General features: G+C 43.4%; 1 protein-coding gene across 3 annotated transcripts in view; it reads right to left on the bottom strand.

Moving 5' to 3' along the window:
- Positions 1-26,085, bottom strand: part of LOC117367517 — a 95,995-nt gene that overhangs the window by 31,557 nt on the left and 38,353 nt on the right. For all 3 annotated transcript variants that reach the window (XM_033960115.1, XM_033960113.1, XM_033960114.1), the window contains exons 7-9: positions 23,016-23,233; positions 15,282-16,368; positions 6,458-6,684 (exon numbers count right to left, since the gene is read on the bottom strand). In XM_033960115.1, coding sequence (XP_033816006.1) covers positions 6,458-6,684; positions 15,282-16,368; positions 23,016-23,233 — 1,532 coding nt within the window. The remainder of the gene's footprint in view (positions 1-6,457; positions 6,685-15,281; positions 16,369-23,015; positions 23,234-26,085) is intronic.

Below are 26,085 nucleotides of genomic sequence, written 5' to 3'. Positions count from 1 at the left end.
CAAATTATCTAAGCCTAATGATTTCATAATTCTACTTGGTTTTTTATCCAAAATTGGATCCATTACAGCATTGAAATCTCCTGCTACTATTAAATTAGATGTAGCCAGTGGTAAAAGTAATTGTTGAATTTGTTTGAAAAACTCCATTTGATTCGTATTAGGAGCATATAAATTGAATAAATTCATGGTTGTATTTCCCAGATCCATTTCGACATGCACCCATCTACCTAAGGGGTCATAATTTATTAATTTGAAATTCGCATTGCATTTTTTGTTTATCAGAATAGCCACTCCAGCTTTTTTCTTTAAAGCCGGTGCAAATAAACATTTAGAAATCCAACCCCCAGATAATTTTTTAGATTCAGTTTCAAAAAGATGGGTCTCTTGTATGAAGTAGATATCCGCATTTTGATTTTTAAGGAACGATAATATTTTTTTTTTCTTAATAGGATGATTTAAACCATTGACATTCATAGAATAAATTTTTATATCCATCTTATTTATCATTAAATTTTAACCAATATTCTATGATAATATACATGATTAGATCTCAGCACAATTAATATATATTGATTCCCATTCCCACCCTCTATTTTCCCTCCCGACCCTCCCACTATCAATGTTTGTCCTGGAACACACATTGGTCATGCAAAACCTAAATCCCCTCTCCCAGGCAACTAATCATTCATAAAAATATTCTCTAATTCAATACATTTCATATTTCTTTGTCCACCTTATTATTCATTTAAACCTTCATTAAATCCCCTTGTATATTATAGTTCATATCAAATTTAATTTGATAAATCATATTAATCTTTTCAAGTCTTAGATATAAATAATATATTACCCCTTCAATAAATTAAATATATTTCATATATAGTTCTAATTTCATATATTCAAATTAGATATATCTATTCCTATATATATAATATATATAATAATAAATATTTTAGTAAATCATTTTATATATTTGAAAATCATCATTTATAGTATCGTAATATGTATAGGTAAATATTTATATCAAAAAGATTTTATAATTAATACCTATGTTATAATAATTTCCCATTCATTTAACCGAATCCAAAAAAATTTTTCCATTAATATTAGCAGTATTAAATATAGATGTAGTAATTCATATAAATTATAATTGGATAAATCATCTTAATATTTTCAAGTCTTAGATAAAAATAATATATTATCCCTACAATAAATTTAATATATGTAAAATATAACTCTAATTCCATATATCATTTTGTAATAATAACATTTTTAAACATCATCATTTATAATAATCTAATATGTATAGGAATTAAATATCTATGTTATAATAATTTCCACACTCATTTAATCAAATCTAAAATAATTTTTTTTTTTCAATTAATAATAGCAGTATTAATTCTATAATTCTATAATGCAATAATTCTATAATAGTATTCAATTCAATTATAATGTAAATTTATCATAACATCCAATATATTAATAATAATTGAATCAAAAATTATAAAATATATATTTTTTTTTTAAATGGATGGAAAAAAATCAAAAATTAATTTAAGTCATAAAATTCAATATATTGTAATAAAATTTGAATCAAAAATTGTCATTCTTATTTTATCTTGCATTTTCTATTTCCTTTCTTCAGATGAAACTTCCATTTTGTTCTGATTATATGTAGACATTAGTTCCTCTTCTTTTTTCTTTCTTTATTTCCATCTATTTTCATTAGATAAATTTGCTTTATTCTGCTTTATTATGTAGACATTGGTTCTTCTTGTGTCAAAAATTCTTTCAGTTTAGCAGGATCTTGAAAATACATAGATTTATTTCCTGTAGAAATTCTCATTGTAGACGGATAGTAAAGACCATACATGTAGCCCTTTTCTTTTAATTGTTGTCTGAATGTAAGGAATTGTTTCCTTATATTTGCAGTATCTTTAGCAAAGTCAGGAACAAAAATCAGTTTAGATCCTTTATAGTTTAGGTTTTTATTTGCTTTTGCCACTTTTAAGATCTCAAATGCTTGTTGGTATCTTAATACTTTGAAGATCAGAGGTCTAGGAGCTGTCTGGTTTGTTTGTTTTCTTGTGGGGATTCTGTGGGCACGTTCTATCTCCAACGGCCATTTAGAATTCAGCTGCAGCAGTTTAGGCAAAAGATTTTCCAAGAACTGTATAGGGTTTTCTCCTTCAATATTTTCAGCTAAGCCAAGGATTCTAATATTCTTTCTTTTTCCTCGATTCTCCATATCAATTAGTTGATTTTTTAAGGCTGTTACATTTTTCTTTTCCTCTTCACACTTTTGTGTGAAAGTTTCCAACTGACAGATTCTTTCCTCCATCACAGACATTCTTTGTCTGTCAGTTTGGATTTCTTGTTTCAGGTTAATCAACTCTTCCTTCACTTCTGATAATTTGTTGGCATTATCAGTCAGCATTATTTTGATTTTAAATAATTCCGCCATGATGTCAGCTTTTTCATTAATTTCATCTTCTTCCAGCGGGATTGGTACGCTGGACGGCGATACAGGGGTTACCTTTGACCTTTTTGCCGACACTCCCGAAGTACAAGGTTTTTCATTTTTTCCTTGCCTTATCGCTGCCATTTCCGCCGTTGATTTTTATTATTTTTAAGTCGGACAAGTGAAATAAATAGTTTTATTTTATTCAGTTGTTGCCTGGGACTCAGGAGCTCCGCGGTTAAGCTGCCATATCGTGCGCGCTCCAAGCCACGCCCCCCCTGTTCAGGTCTTTATCTGCTGTAATTTACTTTGTTACTATGTTATATAAAAGCAGAGACCCTTCATATGGAAGCAGACAACACTGAAGCTGATCCAGCCCCTGTGCCTAAGTTTTAATCTGATTTCTGTTGTCTCTGTGCAATCCTCAGGCAAATTATAGTATCTTCTAGTGCTTTATTTCAGATTCTTGATTTTTAGGCATGGGCTGTTTTCTACAATGACATGAGAGGTGCTAATGACATATCCTATATCGCAGTACAGCAGGAGAGGAAAGGGAGGAGTCCAAACAGCCAAGGAAAACTGTCTTTATTAAGAAAATACAAGTCCCAACAAGGATCATAGTTTCAGAGTCTAAACGACAACTTCCTCAGGGGACACAGAACTAAGCATCAATGAAAGATTAAACAAAAGTAAAAATAAATATAAAATCACCGGGCCCAGACGGGATCCACCCAAGGGTTCTGAAGGAACTAAGACAAGAAATAGCGGGCACAATCCAGCATGTTTGCAACCTATCCTTGAAAACTGGAGAGGTACCAGAGGACTGGAAATTGGCGAATGTCACACCTATCTTCAAGAAGGGATCGAGGGGCGACCCCGGGAACTACAGGCCAGTGAGCCTGACTTCAATTATAGGGAAGATGGTAGAAGCTATGATCAAGGACGGCATTTGCGAGCACATCGAGAGAAATGGCCTATTGAGAACAAGCCAGCACGGATTCTGTAAGGGAAGGTCGTGCTTAACGAACCTTCTGTACTTCTTTGAGGGAATAAGCAGTCGGGTGGACAATGGGGAACCCATAGACATTATTTATCTCGATTTTCAGAAGGCTTTCGACAAGGTGCCACATGAAAGGCTGCTTAGGAAGCTGTGGAACCACGGAGTGGGAGGGGATGTGCACAGATGGATCAAGCACTGGTTGTCGGGTAGACTGCAGAGGGTCGGAGTAAAGGGCCAATATTCTGACTGGCGGGGAGTCACAAGCGGTGTGCCACAGGGATCGGTGCTGGGGCCGTTACTCTTCAACATATTTATCAATGACCTGGAAAAGGAAGCAAAGTGCGAGGTTATAAAATTTGCAGACGATACCAAACTGTGCGGCAGAGTTAGGTCAAGGGAGGAGTGTGAGGACCTGCAAAGGGACCTGGACAAGCTGGAAGACTGGGCAAACAAATGGCAAATGCGCTTTAACGTGGAAAAATGCAAGGTCATGCATATAGGGAAAAAGAACCCATTGTTCAACTACAAATTGGGGGGGGCATTGTTGGGAGACAGCAATCTTGAGAGAGACTTGGGTGTGCTGGTAGATGCATCACTGAAGCCATCTGCACAGTGCGCAGCAGCCTCGAAAAAAGCCAACAGGATGCTGGGCATAACAACCAGGGGCGGGAAGTCATCATGCCACTGTATCGAGCGATGGTGCGCCCACATCTGGAATACTGCGTTCAGTATTGGTCACCGTACCTCAAGAAGGACATGGCAGTACTTGAGAGAGTCCAGAGGAGAGCAACGAAACTGGTAAGAGGGCTGGAACACTGCCCATACGCCGAGAGGTTGGATAGGCTGGGGCTCTTCTCTCTGGAAAAAAGGAGGCTCAGGGGAGATATGATAGAGACCTTCAAGATCATGAGGGGCATAGAGAGGGTGGATAGGGACAGATTCTTCAGACTGAGGGGGACAACAGATACGAGGGGGCATTCGGAGAAACTGAAGGGAGATAGGTTCAAAACAAATGCAAGGAAGTTTTTTTTCACCCAAAGGGTCGTGGACACTTGGAATGCGCTACCGGAGGAAGTGATCCGGCAGAGTACGGTACAAGGATTCAAACAGGGATTGGACGGATTCCTGAGGGATAAAGGGATCGTGGGATACTGAGAGAGGTGCTGAGATGTAACACAAGTATAGAAAGCTAACCAGGTAATAAGTATAGAAACCCAACCAGGTCGTGCATGTGCAAGACCGGAGGGTTAGGACTTCAATGGGAAGATAGGACTTCAATGGGAAACCAAGGTGGCAAGGGGGCCCCTTCTGGTGATTCAGACAGGTCGTGACCTGTTTGGGCCGCCGCGGGAGCGGACTGCTGGGCAGGATGGACCTATGGTCTGACCCGGCGGAGGCACTGCTTATGTTCTTATGTTCTTAAGTAATTGTAGGATACAATCCAATATACAATGTAAAGACATCAATAAAATGACATACATGCACATGTAATCAAAACATATAAAAAGTGACATGTATACTAAAGTATATAAAATACACAAGCGTGAATTAAATGATATACACAAAAAATCAGAGCATATGTATGCATAAATAATAACAAGTATTCTAAAAGTATAGAATAAAAACATTTGTTGGCAGAATAAAGTACACAGTGTAAATTAAAGCTGAAGTACTTGTGTGATGCTCGTCCTTCAACTTGTTTGTTTTTTCGCTTTTACAGCGTTTTTCATGAGTATTCTATGGCTCTTTTCGAGGTAAGTTTTCTCCCCTTTTAACTTTATGTTCTTAAATTGTCTTAATGTAGACTGTTGTTGTGCTTTGGCATAATTAATTTTGGGCTCCTTTTACAAAGGCACGCAATTTTTCATCACGCGCTAACTCCTGCGCTGGCCAAAAACTACCGCCTGCTCAAGAGGAGGCGGTAGCGGCTAGCGCGTCCGGCGGTTTAGCACGCGCTATTACGCGCATTAAACCGCTACCGCGCCTTTGTAATAGGAGCCCTTTGTGTTTACTCCTTCAGCATGCTATACAGTTTTACAGCGTCAGGTATTTACAACTGGTTTTCTCCCTTCCTTTGCGGCCTTAAATGAGAACGCGCAGAAAACGAACCCAACGTTTTGTGGTTTTTCATATGCCGATAAGAGTGTGCATAGTATTGAGTACAATGCTCTCAATGACAAGATGGCCAACCCCTCTCCCCCCAAAAAAACAGTTTCTCATAAGGACACGGGAGTCGACATAAAATGAAAACTTTCTGGCTGCCCATCCCTACTGATTTTGCTAAGTCACATTTTCTCCTCATTCCTCAGATATAACTCTCAACAATGTTACTGCTTGCCTCTGGGCACATCGCTTTATCTCTACACTTCCCCCTCCCCATTCGCGGTTTTCGGCAATTGCGATTTCACATATTCGCGATTTTTGGGGGAGGGGGAAAAAAGAAAAAAAACCAAAAACATCGTTAAGTCTTCTCCCCGGCATCCCGGCCTTACCTGGTGGTCTAGCGGGCTTTCGGCGCAGAAGTGATCTTCCTATTCTCCTGCCCCGTGCAGATCACCATTAGGAAATAGCTGTAGGGAGTTCCCGTCGTAGTCTCGAGAGACTACAGGAACTCACAGCAGCCATTTCCTAATGGCAATCTGCATGGGGCAGGAGCATAGGAAGATCGCTCTTGCCCCGAAAGCCCGCTAGACCACCAGGTAAGGCCGGGAAGGCGGGAGGGAGGCGGGGGTGAGTCAGAGCCGGATATTTGTGGTTTTTCGCTATTCGTGGTCCGGCTCTGCCCCTATCCCCCGCGAATCCGGAGGGAGAAGTGTACTACCCCAATTTAAATGATTGCATAATGAGAATCCTATAATTAGTACAATTAAACTTCCATTTCCCATTGGTCTCTATCTGCCATCACATTCTAGTTGGTTCCTTTTCCTACCCATCTGTCCTACTAGCGAGTTTCCTTGTTCTTCCCCTTTCATCCCCTCCGCTGGACCAACTGACTGTACCTGATGCAGCTGCTGCAGTTCAGCTGCACGCTGCTGTACTTCAAGTCCCGTGCCCGTTCGGCACCCCCTGGATACTGATGAATATCCTCTGCGGTCAGAGCCTCGGACCGGTGGAGACTAAGTTCTACCTTGTTCTCCTTGCACCAGGTGTCCAGAAAGATGCAGAGGTCCTCCCAGCTCCCAAACTTGTTCTGCTTCATCCGTTCCTCTACCGGGGCTGCGTCGGCCTACCCGTGGAAAACCACAAGGACACAAGCATTAAAAAACAATAGAACACTTACCACTTTACTGTTTTTTTAGGGTGTTTTCTGATAGATTCACATGTATTGATTTATTTGTCTTCTATCCCGTTTTCCCCAAAGAGCTCAGAACGGGTAATGGTAATATGACATTTAGCCACCATACAATGAATTTGATTTTCCTCGCATCCTTTGCGTTCTCCAACAAAGAATGACACGGGGACAAATTTTTCCCCTTCCCTGCGGGAACTCATTTTCCCGTCCAGTTCTTTTCCTGTCCCTGCCCCATTCCTGCAATCTCTATCCTCATCTGCACAAGCCTCAAACACTTTAAAATCATAAGTGCACGAGGCTTGTGCAGTTACGACAGAGCTTACAGGAATGGGACAGGGATAGTGACAAAACCTTTGGGGATAGGACAGGGAAATTGAGTTCCTGCTGGGACAGGTTTGTCTCCGCGACATTCTCTATTTTCCAACTCTCTACATTTTTCATCTATCTGTGATAATGCTGTAACTATTTAACTCCTGTATGCAGAGCAATATCGTTCTAGTGTGAACTTTTCCACTGGTGTGGAACTGTCATTCAGGGCTATCCGTATTATTTACCCTGGAAGATCTTAAATCTCTTTGCATCTGCGTGCACTGGTGAAATACATGGCCAAGCTTCTGAAAACTGTTGACATGTTATACTTTTAGATGAACCTTTACCTCATTCCCTTCCGTACTCCACTCAGTTGCACATCAACATCACTGAAAACTATCTATGATGTGAAAAGGATGCCAAGTGGTTATTAGAGTCTCTTGACTTCAGAACATTTTTTATCTTAATATTTAAGAAGTACTGTATACAAAAATGCAATAGCATAATATAAATAGAACATAGCACATGTGTTTTTAAGGTACAATGGACAGCAACCCAGTATAGTCTTAACATTGTGAGAAAAAAACCCCAAACCCAAGACCACGACATTCCACCAAAATACTGGACAGCCAAAACAAAAAAAGGAAGGTGGAACAGATGATCTGGATAAAATGTCCTTTATTAAAAAACTTTAGTCAAAGTGGAATGACATAAAAAAATGATAGCAATAGGTGCAAACCAATGAGGAAACTGCAGTCCGTGTTTTGACTTGAGAAACCCTTCCTCAGGGGTCTCTTAAGAATTGTACCAACAGTTTATTTACATGTGGGAGGGGTAATGAACTATATGGTAGCCGAACTGTATGGTAGCCTGACTCTAAACGCATCTATAGACATCTTTACTTTAGTGAAAAAAATTACTTATGGGGCAAAATTAATTGTTTGTTGGACAACCCAGTGGCATTGTCTTATGATACTGTATTATTTGGTATGTCAATGAGGGCTAAAAGCCAAATATCATCTAAGAACAACAGGTTTTTGTTAATAATAACAGGATTCGCCATACAACAAATTACAAGCAATTGGAAAAGGATTAACTATAGTTTTTGGTAGAATTCACTGTGTCATATGTATAAAATGGAAAGGACATTGGCCATTCAGAAAGGGAATTTTTTTTCCTCCCCAAATCTTTATTCATTTTTATATCTCACAACAAGTGAACAATAATACAACAATTGGTTCATACAAATCACTTGAAAATCTTTTCTATTATCATTGTAAATACATAAATTTAAGTCCCTCCCGCACCCTCCCCTTCCACCAATAATATAATTCAAGCATATTATACATATATTATATTCAAAGATACTAAAAAGCCAGTACAATAACAATATACCCCCGTTCCATTCTTATAACATACTATTTGTGCAAAAAAAAAGGTGTCTAATCATCACAATATGCTGTCTATGGCCCCCAAATCTTTTATACCAATAAATGGAGGAATAAATGTCTGTATTCTGTGATGATAGAACTTCTGCAATTTCAATAATCACAGCTCTAGTACATATATAAACCACAACGTAATAATATTTTTTCATAATAATGTGAAGTGCTCAGACCTTTTAACCAGTGCTTTAGTGTTATCACTAAAATGAGGTTAACAAGGGGACCATCATCGCCTTCACTGTCCCCTGACCACCCTTATTATATAGAAACCTGGGTCGGGGGGACAGGGACTATAGATTGAATGGCACACAGTGATTTATTTTAATCCTTCATCACAAGATTTAGGCACTTCGTTTGAATGAGGATTAACATTATCACCAACCACCCGGCAAAGATAAGTACATCATAAAGTGTAGCTACGCACGTGGAGTGCTTTGTCTATATAATAAGGGTGGTCAGGGGACAGTGAAGGCGATGATGGTCCCCTTGTTAACCTCATTTTAGTGATAACACTAAAGCACTGGTTAAAAGGTCTGAGCACTTCACATTATTATGAAAAAGTATTATTACGTTGTGGTTTATATATGCCCCAAATCTTTTAAAAATTATTATAGTTCCCTTTTTGTATGGCAATTATTCTTTCCATTTTATATATATGGCACAGTGAATTCCACCAGAAGGTGTAATTAAGTCTGGTGTAATCCAGAAAGGGAATTTTAAGAGGTTTCAGGAGATTTGGGAGCCATTAACAAAATATTGTAACGTTTAAATAGTATTTTCCCCTTTAAATATGCACATCCGGGGGGGGGGGGGGATGATTATAGATATTTTATCTATGGGCATTGTGATTGTTTAGGGGGGAGGGGGGATTAATTTTGAAATGGATATTACAAGAATATTAAGTGTGATATTTTTTTTTTTTTTTTTTATTTATGGAATTTCAAATAAACATACACCATAAAAATGCATAAAGAAATAGAAAGCATATTGCTAATTACAAAACAAATCACTAAACATTATTTCCCATTGAAATTTAAAAAGCAAATATATTATAGCAACTTTCTCTATAAGTCCTCAATTAAGCTGGGGAGAGGATAAGGAAAAAGAGGCACATCTCAGAAAAAGAAAATAACTTAATTAAATCAATAATATCAACAATGACAACGTCTCGCCAGTTAAACTATTACAATCTTCCACTTACTAATAATTATTATAATAATTATACTCTTTACCCCTGACCCGATACCTGTACCTGTATTTTACGCTTATTTTCAAGAAAAGCCTCCAATTGTTTGGGATCAAAGAAAAGATATCTATTTGACTCATATAATATTAAACATTTACAAGGAAAACGCAAAAAGAAATGAGCACCCAGGGCTATCACCTGAGATCGTAGAGCCAAAAATTGCTTCCTTTTCTCCTGAGTGTCTACACAGACATCAGGGAAAACCCAAATTTTACCTCCCAAAAACAATTTATCAGAGTTACGAAAAAACATTCTCATCACACACACAGTGAGCGAGGCACAAAATCTGCACATCCCCAGATTCAGAAAGGGGTGCAAAAAGGGTCGAACAAAAGACCCAGTATGGATGACTAAAATAGTGAAGGAAGCGATAGGCAATAAGAAAAATTCATTCAGGGAATGGAAAAAGGACAAAACTGAAGGGAACCAGAAGGAGCACAGGAAGTATCAAAAAGAATGTCACCGTGTGGTTCGAAAAGCCAAAAGAGAGTATGAAGAGAGGCTAGCCAGGGAGGCACGAAATTTCAAACCGTTCTTCAGATATGTTAAAGGGAAACAGCCAGCTAGGGAGGAGGTAGGACCGCTGGACGAAGGAGACAGGAAGGGAGCGGTGAAGGAGGAGAAAGAAGTCGCAGAAAGACTCAACATGTTCTTCTCGTCTGTATTTACAAACGAAGACACAACCAACATACCGGAACCTGAACAAATATTCAATGGAAATCAAGCAGAAAAATTAACATCCATGGAAGTGAGCCTTGATGATGTACACAGGCAGATAGAAAAACTTAAAACTGACAAATCCCCGGGTCCGGACGGAATCCATCCCAGGGTTCTGAAGGAATTAAAGGAGGAGATAGCGGAACTACTGCAGCAAATTTGCAACCTATCCTTGAAAACAGGCATGATCCCGGAGGATTGGAAGATAGCCAATGTCACGCCCATCTTTAAAAAGGGATCAAGAGGTGACCCGGGAAACTACAGACCAGTGAGTTTGACTTCGGTTCCGGGGAAACTGACGGAAGCACTGATTAAAGAACACATCGATGAACATCTGGAAAGAAACGAACTTTTGAAAACAACCCAACATGGTTTCTGCAGGGGGAGATCGTGCCTAACGAACTTATTGCACTTCTTCGAAGGAATTAACAAACGGATGGACAGAGGAGACCCCATAGACATCATATACCTTGATTTCCAAAAAGCCTTTGACAAGGTGCCTCACGAACGTCTACTCCGGAAACTGAAGAACCATGGAGTGGACGGAGACGTACATAGATGGATCAGAAACTGGTTGGCGGGTAGGAAACAGAGGGTAGGGGTGAAGGGCCACTACTCGGACTGGATGGGGGTCACGAGTGGTGTTCCGCAGGGCTCAGTGCTCGGGCCGCTGCTATTTAATATATTCATAAATGATCTAGAAACAGGCACGAAGTGTGAGATAATAAAATTTGCGGACGATACAAAACTATTTAGTGGAGCTGGGACTAAAGAGGAATGCGAAGAATTGCAAAGGGACTTGAACAAATTGGGGGAATGGGCGGCGAGATGGCAGATGAAGTTCAACGTTGAGAAATGTAAAGTATTGCATGTTGGAAACAGAAACCCGAGGTACAACTATACGATGGGAGGGATGTTATTGAATGAGAGCAACCAAGAAAGGGACTTGGGGGTAATGGTGGACATGACAATGAAGCCGACGGCACAGTGCGCAACAGCCGCTAAGAAAGCAAATAGAATGCTAGGCATAATCAAGAAGGGTATTACAACAAGGACAAAAGAAGTTATCCTGCCATTGTATCGGGCGATGGTGCGCCCGCATCTGGAATACTGCGTCCAATATTGGTCTCCGTACCTTAGGAAGGATATGGCGTTACTCGAGAGGGTTCAGAGGAGAGCGACACGCTTGATAAAAGGGATGGAAAACCTCTCATACGCTGAGAGATTGGAGAAACTGGGTCTCTTTTCCCTGGAGAAGAGGAGACTTAGAGGGGATATGATAGAGACTTATAAGATCATGAAGGGCATAGAGAGAGTAGAGAAGGACAGATTCTTCAAACTTTCGAAAAATAAAAGAACAAGAGGACACTTGGAAAAGTTGAAAGGGGACAGATTTAAAACGAATGCTAGGAAGTTCTTCTTTACCCAACGAGTGGTGGACACCTGGAATGCGCTTCCAGAGGGAGTAATAGGGCAGAGTACAGTACAGGGGTTTAAGAAAGGATTGGACAATTTCCTGCTGGAAAAGGGGATAGAGGGGTATAAATAGAGGATTACTGCACAGGTCCTGGACCTGTTGGGCTGCCGCGTGAGCGGACTGCTGGGCATGATGGACCTCAGGTCTGACCCAGCAGAGGCATTGCTTATGTTCTTATGTTCTTATGTTCTTATCACCCAGTCCTTGTCAGATTCAAAAACAAATGTAACTAGGAGTGTAGCTCTTATACACTCTTCTTCCAAAGATGTTTCTAATAGTTGTGTTACATTTAAACTGTCCATCGATAATTCTCCTTGGGAAGAAGATTGTCGTTTCTTTCCCGGCATAGAATAGACTCGAGAAAATGGAGGCACAGTTTCCTTGGGGACCCCCAGAACTTCCATCAGATATTTCTTAAGCAGTTCAATGGGGGCTACAGTCCTGGATTGAGGAAAATTGATAAAACGCAGATTCAACCTACGGGTATAATTCTCCATTTTCTCCATTTTATTCCTCAGTCCAGTCATACCTTGTCCATAAATCAAGGTATTAGATTTTAAATCCTTTAGACTTTGTTGAACTTCCTCTACTTTTTTCTCAAGCTCAAAATTCTTTGCCTCCTGGATGACAATACGTGTTTTACAGTCTTGCAAGGAATTGTCCACCAAGACCTTATTTCCAATGAAAATCTTCTCTAAACGAGCTACAGCGTCCCAGATAGAGTCTAAAGTAACATGGGGAGGTTTAACCAGAGGTGTAATTTGCTGCTCACCAATATCCTGCCACTGACCAAGATTCTCAGACCTGGAACTCTCTCCGTGCTTCTCCTCTACACCTCCTACGGCACCTTCAGGGACCAGGTGGAGCTCAAAACTCGCTCCCATATTGTCTCCCAGCGAACTGGTTTCTCCTCTCATGCTCCGGATACCGCCCTCCTCCGTTGAGAAATCCACAGCGCCAATCATAGCCTGCGTACTCAACGCTTGTTCTGGCAGCGTCACCATGCCTGGGTCAGAGGGTGGAAGTCGCTCCTCCGGGCTCAGCGTGACATTGAGCTCGGGTAAGGCCGCCCCTTCGCCAGCACCCGCTCCGGGGATATTCGCTGTTCGGACCACAAATCTCTCCATGGTGGAAAGGGGAAGAGGAGAGGACTCGGAGGGGTAAGTCCTTACTTTCCCCTTTCTCTTACCCATGTTGAAGTAATTCAAAACGCTTGAACAGCAGAAGAAACATAATCTCCAACAGTAGCCTTACTCAGCGTGGTTACCGGCGAGACGCCATCTTAACTCCTCAATTAAGTGTGATATTTGAGTATAAAATGTTATATTTACTGTTACACTTATTGTAAGTATTGAAAATAATAAAGAAGTGGGAAAAAAAAAAAAATTACTTATTGAAGACTATGCCAAACACCATAACAGTGAAGCAATATAAAAACATATATAACATCAGCAGTTGTCTATATTATTAAACCCACATATCTTTCCCCCTCCATTCTCTACAACAAATCGTCCTTGCTGACAATATCATGGCTACCAACTTATACAGATTTAAGTTAAATCACTGACTGCTTGTACACGCCTTGAGTTGTGAGAAATCTGGACAAACGGTTTTCAGCGGGACGTGCGTCTGAGTTTGCCCCTGACGAAGGAAACAAAACGGGGTACTCTGTAAGGCAATCAGCTCTTAAAAGATGACTATCATCAGCTCATGCACGTTTTATACGATAAGAAAAATACTTTTTTTGATATTGATATTTATAATTGAAGTCAGATTTTTTGGTGTTCTACTTGGATAGTGGGGCCTTTTAGTGATGGATATTTCACTTTTCTATTTAAAGTCTCCTTATTAAAGATATTCCAATGGGATTTTGGTACATGCACTCACCCGGTGGATATAAAATGATGTGAGGGGTATTACCCACAGTGTGCCTATTTCGGCTCACAATCTGTGGGTCAAACCCTGGTGGATTCTTACTAATCACTGTATGAGATTCCCTGTAACTGAGTTTAACCACGTGGTGAAAAAATAATATAACATACAAAATATAGTGTATCATTTTTATAGCATTTTTGTGCACGTACTATAGAATTTTCAAACCTAGGGGGCAAAAACTTTTGGACACATACCAACATACATTCAGACATCGACAAAAGAGCAACATTTACCCTCCCCAGCTATAATATCCAGTTACCCAAACCTGCAAGCCCTATGCTCTCTAAGGGCCTTGGTTCTTGCTTTAAAGGTGGCTCTGCAAAAGGGAAGAAGAAACCCTTCTATATGGATACTCAGAGAGCACTTCAAAAGAAATGCTTTCTGAAGTAACAGTACAAATGCTGGGGAAAAAGATGCCTCTGCTCCCAGGCAATCTGTCCAGTGACTAGAAGATCCCAAAATATTTTCACCTTCTAGCCATTCCTGAGAGCCTTGTACTGGAATGGGCACTGGTGACCTCACTGAAAAACATCGACTGAAACTGTCTCACGAGAGCCCTGCCATTGTTGTCTACCTCCCTCCATGCTGTGCCTTGCCTTCTGGCCTGCTCCCGCCTGGCCATTTTATGCCGCCTCCCCTGGTGTTATCTTCGGGCCAGCTCCCTCTTCCTCACTAATGCAGTGCACAAAGCTGTGGGCAGCGGCACCTTGCACGTCCCATGCCTCATCTGGAAGCCTTCCCTCTGACGTTACGACGTCAGAGAGAAGGCTTCCAGTTCAGGCGCGGGAAGCGCGTAGGAGCCACTGCCCGTGTCTTTCTGGACCGGCGGCTGAAGAGCACTGTCTGGGTCCCGATGCATGTGCCGACTGGCAGGAAATTTCTACGGACCAGCGGTTGAAAAACACTGGTTTAATGAACAGAACTGTTTGCATCTAGCACTAGAGAAATAATAAATAGTAGTAATAGTAGAATACTTTTCTTTTTCATCAATCGCACACAACCATGAGAGTTCACTTCTCTAATTATCAAATTATAAAAAACAAAAAATAAAAGACTGAAGCAGAGCTATTTGCAACAAATCTCTCAAAAAATAAGATTATCCTAGAAAAGTACAACTCCCCCCCTACTAAACTGCCTTTTCAAACACATTTTTACAGGGCACGCTCTTCCTTAAGCTACAATCAAAGATGACTATGGTGCGTGCCTCACCCATCCTATGGTCATGATACACAACTCCCGGGGGTCTGGACTCCTCTGCTGGATGTCCATTCTAGCTCCACTTGCAGGGATACAGCAGTGAGATAGCCGAGAGATGCGCTAACTTGATTCCTTGACTTATTCAAAATATCAAGAGCTACAAACCACAGATTCAACCATATAAAGCAGCATGTGGAGATATTACCTGTTGTACGACTGCTGGGCTTATGGCTGGCCCAGATGGATGGGCCTGGGAAAAGTCAGTAATGCGCAAAGTTGTTTTGCTGTCATCAAGGACCACCCGAAGGCAGCGATGCAAAGAAGGCAAGGTGCCCATTTGAGCTGCGAGCGCCTGATGCTTCAGCTTCACGTAAGCGCTAATACTGCTTTCTGTGTCTGAAGCGCTATTGTATTCTTCGGCCCACAGTTTCCTGCATGGGTGCCATGTCTCATAATAATACTGGAAGACCTCAGCGGGGCAGGCAGCCTTCAGCTCGTTCAAGGCCTGATTGTAGACTGCAGGCGAATGAGTGTGGGCCAGGATATGGAAAAAATCCTTAATCTGAGCCTCCTCTTCCGAGTTCATTTCAGAGATCTTGTTATAGAGAAGGTCCAAAACCAGCGGCATGCAATATCTCAAGGAGGCACAAGGTACAAGGTCTTCTATGTCCAGGGGATCCTGAATTTCTGGGTTCACGGTCACGTGTTTTACTTGACTGTTCAGGATGGGGATGCTTTGAAATATGGAGACCACAATGAATTTTAAATTGTCTGAGGTTCTTTTCCTTGCAATGCAGTATGCGCAGGCTGTCCATCCCAAATTCTCTTCTTCACAGAGAACAGAGTACAAATCAAAACCTGGACTGAAACCGGAGAGAAAGTCAATGTAAAGATATCGTGGAAAACAGCGAGCGATCTGCTGCATGCTTGACGTCATGAGGAAGATGTTTTTCACCTGCAACTTGTTCTCCTCAAACACCAGTTTGACCTTGGCATCGGGATCTGAAAGGAGAAGGGAGATTAATTCCCTTAGGACCTGGGAGCGGTCCTCAAATGCCCCAGATCGAAACCTCTGAAGTGTGTTCAGGTCATTAGGTTCCAAGAACTTCCTGGAGATGTTATTCGCGATCTGGACAGGAAGGCCCACTGCAGACGCAAGTTTACTTCTTTTCAATGGTGGGGCGAAGTCAGTCTCCGGAAGATCGTGATTGTGTTCAAAGCTGGTGTCGGAGATGATGAGTTTCTCCTTCTGGGAACACAGCTGCAGTTTAATGAAAGCAGGACAGCTGTTCCTGAAAAGAAAGGAAAAAAACACATGTTACGCACAGTGAAAGACAAACGTAAGACAGGCTCAGGAACATCTAAGCAATTCATGCTAACAAGTTATGTTTGTCATTGTTATCTAATTTAATGCAATACAATTATTAGCTCACCCAGATCATTTTCTATTCTGATGATCTGACAAAGTGGATTCTTGCTCTCAAAATCTTATGACTTAATGGTCTATAATATCCCACCACCATTTCTGCTATTAGTGATCTAAAAAAGAACTACTGTAGAGCAGGGGTTCTCAACCCAGACCTTGAAAAGATTGTGGCTGAGCTCTTATTAACTTCTAAAAATTTCAAATGGGACAGAGAAATTGTGAAATCTGCATGGTTTGAAATGCCCAATGGAGTTCCTCAAGGTTCGGCACTAACATAAGAACGGTCATACTGGGCCAGACCAATGGTCCATAAAGCACAGTTACTTACCGTAACAGGTGTTATCCAGGGACAGCAGGCAGATATTCTTGACTGATGGGTGACGGCACCGACGGAGCCCCGGTACGGACAATTTTAGAGTGATTGCACTCTAAGAACTTAGAAAGTTCTGGTAGGCCGCACCGCGCACGCGCGAGTGCCTTCCCGCCCGACAGAGGCGCGCGGTCCCCAGTTATGATAAGCCAGCTAAGAAGCCAACCCGGGGAGGAGGGAGGGACGCAAGAATATCTGCCTGCTGTCCCTGGATAACACCTGTTACGGTAAGTAACTGTGCTTTATCCCAGGACAAGCAGGCAGCTATTCTTGACTGATGGGTGACCTCCAAGCTAACAAAAAGAGGGATGGAGGGAAGGTTGGCCATTAGGAAAACAAATTTTGCAAAACAGATTGGCCGAAGTGTCCATCCCGTCTGGAAAATGTGTCCAGACAATAATGAGATGTAAAAGTATGAACTGAGGACCAAGTGGCAGCTTTGCAGATTTCCTCAATGGGCGTGGACCGGAGGAAAGCTACAGATGCTGCCATAGCTCGGACTTTATGGGCTGTGACAGAACCTTCCAGTGTCAGTCCGGTCTGAGCATAACAGAATGAAATGCACGCTGCCAGCCAATTAGACAACGTACGTTTAGAAACAGGACGTCCCAATTTATTTGGATCAAAGGACAGAAAGAGTTGAGGGAACGATCTGTGAGGCTTAGTAGGGTCTAAATAGTAAGCCAGAGCCCTCTTACAGTCCAAAGTATGTAAAGCCTGTTCACCAGAATGAGAGTGAGGTTTTGGAAAAAAGACAGGCAGAACAATGGATTGGTTGAGATGGAATTCAGAGACAACCTTCGGGAGAAACTTTGGATGAGTACGCAGAACCACCTTGTCATGATGAAAGACCGTAAAAGGTGGATCCGACACTAGTGCATGGAGCTCACTGACCCTCCTGGCAGAGGTAAGAGCAATAAGAAAAAGCACCTTCCAAGTGAGAAACTTGAAAGAAGCAGTAGCCAAGGGTTCAAATGGAGGCTTCATTAAAGCGGAAAGAACTACATTAAGATCCCAGATAACAGGAGGGGCTTTAAGAGGTGGTTTCACATTAAAAAGACCCCGCATGAATCTGGACACTAAGGGATGAGCTGAGAGGAGTTTTCCATGGATTGGCTCATGAAAAGCTGCTATAGCACTAAGATGGACTCTGATTGAAGTGGACTTGAGGCCACAGTCTGATAAAGAAAGGAGATAATCCAACAATGTCTCCACTGCAAGGGAAGTGGGATCATAGTGATGAAGAAGACACCATGAAGAAAACCGTGTCCACTTCTGATGGTAACATTGAAGAGTGGCCGGTTTCCTGGAGGCATCCAGAATTGAACGAACAGGCTGAGACAAGAGTGTATCATGAGAAGTCAGCCCGAGAGATACCAAGCTGTCAGGTGCAGAGACTGTAGGTTGGGGTGTAGAAGAGTTTCCTGATGCTGAGTAAGCAGAGAAGGATACAGAGGCAGAAGAAAAGGTTCCCTGGAACTGAGTTGAAGTAGAAGGGAGAACCAATGTTGCCTGGGCCACCTCGGAGCAATCAGAATCATGGTTGCTTGATCCCTCTTGAGCTTGAATAAGGTTCTCAACATGAGAGGCAGAGGAGGGAAAGCGTACAGGAACAGATTGGACCAATCGAGGAGAAAAGCATCCGCTGCCAGACGGTGAGGTGAGTAGAGTCTGGAGCAGAATAGGGGCAGCTGATGATTGTGAGGAGCTGCAAAGAGGTCTATCTGAGGGGTGCCCCATTGAGCGAAGATGGATTGTAGAGTTACAGGATCGATTGTCCATTCGTGAGGTTGGAGAACTCTGCTGAGCTTGTCCGCTAAGGAATTCTCCTCTCCCTGAATGTAAATAGCTTTCAGGAATAGATGGTGAGTTATGGCCCAAGTCCAGATCTTTTGGGCTTCCTGGCATAAGAGGCGGGAGCCCGTCCCACCTTGTTTGTTGATGTAGTACATCGCAACTTGATTGTCTGTGCACAACAGGACAACTTGAGGAAAAAGAAGATGCTGGAAGGCCTTGAGGGCATAAAACATCGCTCTGAGTTCCAGGAAATTGATGTGACGCTTCTTTTCCTGGGCAGTCCAAAGACCTTGAGTTTGGAACTCGTTCAAATGAGCTCCCCATGCATAAGGGGAGGCATCGGTGGTGATGACTAGTTGATGAGGAGGTTGATGGAACAGAAGACCTCTGGACAGATTTGAGGATACCAACCACCATTGTAGAGACTGACGAAGAGATGATGTCACAGATATGTGACGTGAGCAAGGATCCGTCGCTTGGGACCACTGGGTAGCTAGTGTCCATTGAGGAGTGCGCAGGTGAAGACGTGCAAGAGGCGTGACATGAACTGTGGAGGCCATGTGACCCAAGAGAATCATCATTTGCTTTGCTGTGATGGAACGCTGTGGAAGCACCTGCTGACATAGAGAGTGAAGCGTTTGAAGACGATTGGACGGCAAGAACGCTCTCATGAGGATTGTGTCCAAGACAGCTCCTATGAATTGAAGTCTCTGAGTGGGGATGAGATGAGATTTGGGTAGATTGATCTCGAACCCCAGAAGTTGAAGAAACCTGATGGTTTGGTTGGTGGCCAGGAGAACAGTCTGAGATGAATTGGCCTTTATCAACCAATCGTCCAGGTAAGGAAAGACCTGAAGGTGGTGAGATCGCAGGAAGGCAGCCACCACAATCAGACATTTGGTGAATACTCTCGGAGAGGAGGCAAGACCGAAGGGTAGCACCTTGTATTGGTAATGACAACGATTGATCATGAAACGTAGGTATTGTCTGGAGGCCAGATTGACCGGTATATGAGTGTATGCTTCTTTGAGATCGAGAGAACATAGCCAGTCGCCTTGATTTAGAAGAGGATAAAGAGTGGCTAGAGAGAGCATTTTGAACTTTTCTTTGACCAAACATTTGTTGAGATCGCGGAGATCTAGAATGGGTCTGAGATCTCCTGTTTTTTTGGGGACTAAAAAGTAACGGGAGTAGAATCCCTGTCCCTTTTGATCTAGAGGAACCTCCTCTATGGCGTTCAAAAGGAGAAGGGATTGAACCTCCTGGAGAAGAAGGAAAGACTGAGTGTGCGAAGCAGACTCTTTTGGTTGACTTGGAGGAGGTAGAGTCTGAAAGTTGAGAGAGTAGCCGTGGTGGATGATGTTCAGAACCCACTGATCTGACGTGATAAGTTCCCAACGGCTTATGAAATAAGAAAGGCGTCCTCCTATAGGCTGTGGAAGTTGAGTAGGAGGGAGAAGACTGGCTATGTTCTGGAGAACCAAGTCAAAAGGGTTGGGTAGACTTTTGTGCAGGAGTAGGTTTTACCTGCTGTTGTTGCTGAGGTTGTCTAGCAGCTGGACGCTGTTGCCTCTGACGCCTAGGTTGTTGTGCAGTTTGAGGCAGAGGACGAGCCACAAATCTACGTTGGTAGGTTGATTGTGGACGAAAGGGCCTGGTTGGTGGAGGCTTCTTAGGTTTAAGAAGCGTGTCCCATCTGGTCTCATGAGCCGATAATTTCTGGGTAGTGGAGTCCATGGAATCTCCAAACAGCTCATCCCCTAAGCAAGGTGTATTGGCTAGCCTATCCTGGTGATTAACGTCCAGTTCTGAAACACGAAGCCAGGCTAGCCTTCGCATGGCCACTGACATGGCAGTGGCTCTGGAGGTCAGCTCGAAAGTATCATAGATAGATCTTACCATGAATTTTCGAAGCTGTAAAAGAGATGAACAAGTGTGGTGAAAAGCAGACTTTTTCCTATCAGGAAGATATTTCTCAAAAGCAGTGAGATTTTGTATTAGGTGCTTAAGATAAAAAGAGAAATGGAATGCATAATTTCCTGATCGATTTGCTAACATAGCATTTTGGTATAGCCTTTTACCAAACTTGTCCATAGATTTGCCCTCTCTGCCAGGAGGGACTGAGGCATATACACTAGCCCCTTTGGACTTTTTTAAAGTGGACTCAACTAAAAGGGACTCATGAGGTAATTGGGGCTTGTCAAACCCAGGAATAGGAATGACTTTATACAAGGAATCCAACTTTCTAGGAGCTCCAGGGATAGTTAAAGGAGATTCCAGATTCTTATAAAACGTCTCTCTCAATATATCATGGAGAGGTAGTTTAAGGTATTCCTTTGGAGGCTGGTCAAAGTCCAAGGCATCAAGGAAAGCCTTGGATTTCTTTGACTCAGCCTCCAAAGGAATGGAGAGAGAATCACACATTTCCTTCAAAAATGAAGAAAAGGAAGACACTTCTGGTTTAGAGGAGGCTCCTAAAACAGACGGGTCCTCATCACCAGAAGAGCATTCTCCCTCCGAAAGAAGAGGATCCTCCGAGTCACCCCATAAGTCAGGGTCTCGAACCTGAGAACTCCGGTCTCGAGACTCTGGAGTGGAAGGCTCTAAATGCCGGGACTTGTGAAGAGACTTCCCCGACCTGCCTGATTCGGTACCGGGAGATGCTACAGTACGCACCGGAGCCGAAGTCTGTACAGCTTGATGGTGAGCTCTCGGCTCCGGCGCCAGAATCGGCATGGAGACCGAGGAAACCGACTGTACCGGTACCGATAGAGTGGACGTCGATAAAATAGGACGGTCCACTATCGGTACCGGTGGCTCAGACCGGACTGGTACCGGTAAATTCGATGCCAGGGCTGGAGGTAGGAGGTGCTGTAGCTGTTCTTTAAGTTGTGCCTTCAGAACAGCAGCTATACGCTCCTCAAGGGAAGGCACCGGTACCGTCTTTTTCTTTAATGGTACCTGCGGTGCCGCTCTACGCTCCGAGGATGAGGACCCCGATGTCGAGGGGCTCACCTTTATTGGAGCGGAGCGCTTCCGTGGGCGCCTCGAGGTCGGCAGAATTGGACTCGCTGCCATCGAGACCGGAGGACGCTCCAACGGGGAAGGCTTCTTAGCCGGCTTACCTGGAGTCGACACCGCCGTGGTATCGCGTGGTGTCGATGATGTGGGTGCCGACTGCGCCGGTGCCGATGTCGGTGCCGGTGTAGAATCAGACATCTCGGCACCAAACAATAATTTTTGTTGAATCTCTCGATTTTTAAGAGTTCTCTTTTTTAAAGTTGCACAGCGGGTGCAGGTTGACGCTCGATGGTCGGGACCAAGACACTGGAGACACCAATTATGAGGATCAGTTAGTGAAATTGGTCGTGCACACCGCTGGCACTTTTTGAAGCCGGGTTGGGGGGGCATGAATGTAAAAACGGCTTCAGCCAAATCGAAGGCCGAGGCCTCGATGGTGGCTAAAGGCCCCGCCGGGGCAAGGCCGAAAAACAGGCAAAAAAACAAAATGTTTTTTTTTTTTTTTTTAAGAAAGAAAATAAAGAAAAAAGGAAAGGAAATAAGATTCCTCAAAAAGTTTACGCGAGCGGGAAGTTCACAAAAAATCCTCTCACAACAGCCGTTGAGAGAGACGCGTCTTCTTAGCTCCGCGGAAACTAAGAAACTGGGGACCGCGCGCCTCTGTCGGGCGGGAAGGCACTCGCGCGTGCGCGGTGCGGCCTACCAGAACTTTCTAAGTTCTTAGAGTGCAATCACTCTAAAATTGTCCGTACCGGGGCTCCGTCGGTGCCGTCACCCATCAGTCAAGAATAGCTGCCTGCTTGTCCTGGGATAAAGCCCAGTATCCTGTTTCCTCAGTGGCCAGTCCGAGTCACAAGTACCTGGCTGCTTTTAGTATGTTGCCATTTTAAACTGAACATGGTGAAAACTCAGGTGTTAGTTTTATCTGATTTTTTTTTAGTTAAAGATATAGATATTTTTTAAAATCAGTTTAACAATACACTATGGGCTCCCTTTACAAGGGTGCGTTAGGGCCTTAATGCGCAGAATAGTGAGTGCTAGCCGCTGCCGCCTCCTCTTGAGCAGGCAGTAGTTTTTCGGGTAGCGCACTAAAAACGCTAGCGCACCTTTGTAAAAGGAGCCCTATATCTGCTGAAGCTTCACTGGCTTCCTGTAGAAGCCAGAATTTTGTTTAAATTCTTCTGTATGCTGTTTAAAATGTATCATTGTGTGGGTTACAATTTTTTAAAATAACTAACTAAACATTTTCAATTAGGTCGTTTAAACTAAAACAAAGAAGCCATAGCACCCACAAATTCCCTCTTCTATTTCTCTGTGACTGCTACCTGGTGCAAAAGAGCAGAACCAAGCTGTACTTCAAACACTGGGCCAGCACAGCACCCGAAGGACACTGGCTTATTTCTTCCTCCGTCAAGGTTGCCGACTGGCGTACTGTGAACATCAGCTTCCGTTCCTCGCACCAGGCATCCAGGAATGAACAGAAATCCTCCCAGCTGGAGAACGCCGTCTGATCCAGTTCATCCTCTCGGGTGGATTCAGGGGCCTAAAGAGAGAGAAAAGAATTTAATTTGTAGAAATGTACCTGGGCATTCATAATTATTTTGTAACTTTTAGATGCCGGTGGCTCTGAAATGATATAATGGGAAAGCACAGTTACTTACCGTAACAGGTGTTATCCAGGGACAGCAGGCAGATATTCTTAACTGATGGGTGACGGCACCGACGGAGCCCCGGTATGGACAATTTTAGAGTGATTGCACTCTTAAGAACTTAGAAAGTTCTAGGTGGTCCGCACTGCGCATGTGCGAGTGCCTTCCCGCCTGACGGAGGCGCACGGTCCCCAGTTAAGATAAGCCAGCTAAGAAGCCAACCCGGGGAGGTGGGTGGGACGTAAGAATATCTGCCTGCTGTCCCTGAATAACACCTGTTACGGTAAGTAACTGTGCTTTATCCCAGGACAAGCAGGCAGCATATTCTTGACTGATGGGTGACCTCCAAGCTAACAAAGAGGGATGGAGGGAAGGTTGGCCATTAGGAAAATAAATTTTGTAAAACAGATTGGCCGAAATGTCCATCCCGTCTGGAGAATGCATCCAGACAGTAAAGAGAAGTGAAAGTATGAACTGAGGACCAAGTAGCAGCCTTGCAGATTTCCTCAATAGGTGTAGATCTGAGGAAAGCCACAGATGCTGCTACAGCTCTAACCTTATGGGCCGTGACAGAACCTTCCAGTGCGAGTCCGGCCTGAGCGTAACAGAACGAAATGCATGCAGCAAGTCAGTTGGAAATCGTTCGTTTAGAAACAGGGCGACCCGGCTTATTAGGATCAAAAGAGAGAAAAAGCTGGGGAGACGATCTGTGAGTTTTGGTGCGCTCTAAATAGTAAGCCACGCTTACAGTCCAAAGTATGCAAAGCCTGTTCCCCAGGATGGGAATGAGGTTTAGGAAAGAAGACTGGTAAAACGATGGACTGGTTAAGGTGAAAGTCAGAGACAACTTTAGGCAGGAACTTAGGATGAGCATGAAGAACCACCTTGTCATGGTGAAAAACAGTGAAAGGTGGGTCAGCCACTAGTGCATGTAACTCACTGACCCTCCTGGCAAAGGTGAGAGCGATAAGGAAGACCACTTTCCAAGTGAGAAATTTGAGATGAGCTGTGGCCAATGGTTCAAATGGAGGCTTCATTAAAGAAGAGAGGACCATATTAAGATCCCAGATAACAGGAGGAGGCTTAAGAGGTGGTTTCACATTGAAAAGACCCCGCATGAATCTGGAGACCAAAGGATGAGCAGTGAGAGGTTTTCCGTGAACGGGCTCATGAAAAGCAGTAATTGCACTGAGGTGGACTCTGATGGAGGTAGATTTGAGACCAGAGTCAGACAAAGAGAGCAAATAGTCCAACACTTGTTCCACCGCCAACGAAATTGGATTATGCTGATGAAGAAGACACCAGGAAGAGAACCGAGTCCACTTCTGTTGGTAACATTGGAGAGTGGCCGGCTTCCTGGAGGCATCCAGAATATGACGAACAGGCTGAGAAAGGAGTGTATGAGCCGAACTCAGCCCGAGAGAAACTAAGCTGTCAGGTGTAGAGATTGCAGGTTGGGATGTAGAAGCTGATGTTGAGTAAGCAGAGTAGAAGTATGGGCTCCCTGGAACTGAAGAAGGGAGAACCAATGTTGCCTGGGCCACCGTGGAGCAATGAGAATCATGGTGGCTGTCTCCCTTTTGAGTTTGAAGAGAGTCCTCAACATGAGAGGGAGAGGAGGAAAGGCATAAAGAAACCGATGCGTCCAATTGAGGGGAAACGCATCTGCTGCCAGACGATGAGGGGAGTAGAGTCTGGAACAAAATTGGGGCAGTTGTTGGTTGTGAGGTGCTGCAAATAGGTCCACCTGAGGAGTGCCCCATTGAGCAAAGATGGACTGAAGAGTGACAGGATCGAGAGTCCATTTGTGAGGTTGAAGAATTCTGCTGAGGTTGTCTGCTAATGAATTCTGTTCGCCCTGAATGTAGACAGCCTTCAGAAAGAGACTGCGAGCTGTCGCCCAAGACCAAATCTTTTGGGCCTCCTGACATAACAGTAGAGAGCCCGTCCCACCTTGTTTATTGATGTAGTACATGGCAACTTGGTTGTCTGTGCACAGAAGAAGAACCTGGGGAGAGAGATGCTGAAACGCTAGGGTAGGGGAAGGGTAGGGGAAGGTTTCTTAGCTGGCTTACCTGGAGGATGCGACACCGAAGAAAGTTCTTGCGGTGTCGAAAGAGTCGGCACCAATTTGGTCGAAGCAGCTGACGTTGGAGTGGATGTCGAGGGACCTTCATTCCGGCACCGAAGAGGAGTTTGTGTTGAAGATGTCGACTCTTCAAGGTGCGTTTTTGGAGAGAAGCGTAACGGGTGCACAATGAAGCCCTATGGTCCGGACCCAAACACTGGAGACACCTATTGTGTGGGTCGGTCAGAGAAATAGGGCGAGCACACCGTTGACACTTCTTGAAACCCGACTGAGGGGGCATGGAGGTAAAAATGGCCGCCGCAAAATCGAAGGCCGAGGCTTCAATGATGCCAACAGGCCCCGCCTGAAAAAAGAGATAAAAAGAAGTTTTGTTTTTGTTTTTTTTAATTTTGAAGGGAAGAAAATAGAAAGGAAGTAAACTTCCGCAAAAACGCATGAGTGGGAAGGCGAGGAAAAAGATTTTCAACAGCCGTTGAAAAAAACGCGTCTTCTTAACTCCGCAGAAACTAAGAAACTGGGAACCGTGAGCCTCCGTCGGGCGGGAAGGCACTCGCGCATGCGCGGTGTGGACCACCTAGAACTTTCTAAGTTCTTAGAGAGCAATCACTCTAAAATTGTCCATACCAGGGCTCCGTCAGTGCCGTCACCCATCAGTTA

The sequence above is a fragment of the Geotrypetes seraphini genome, chromosome 10 (genome assembly GCF_902459505.1).
Source record: "Geotrypetes seraphini chromosome 10, aGeoSer1.1, whole genome shotgun sequence".
Lineage (NCBI taxonomy): Eukaryota > Metazoa > Chordata > Amphibia > Gymnophiona > Dermophiidae > Geotrypetes > Geotrypetes seraphini.
The sequence above is the reverse complement of the archived record's forward strand: the minus strand, read 5'-3'. Positions and strand labels throughout refer to the sequence as shown.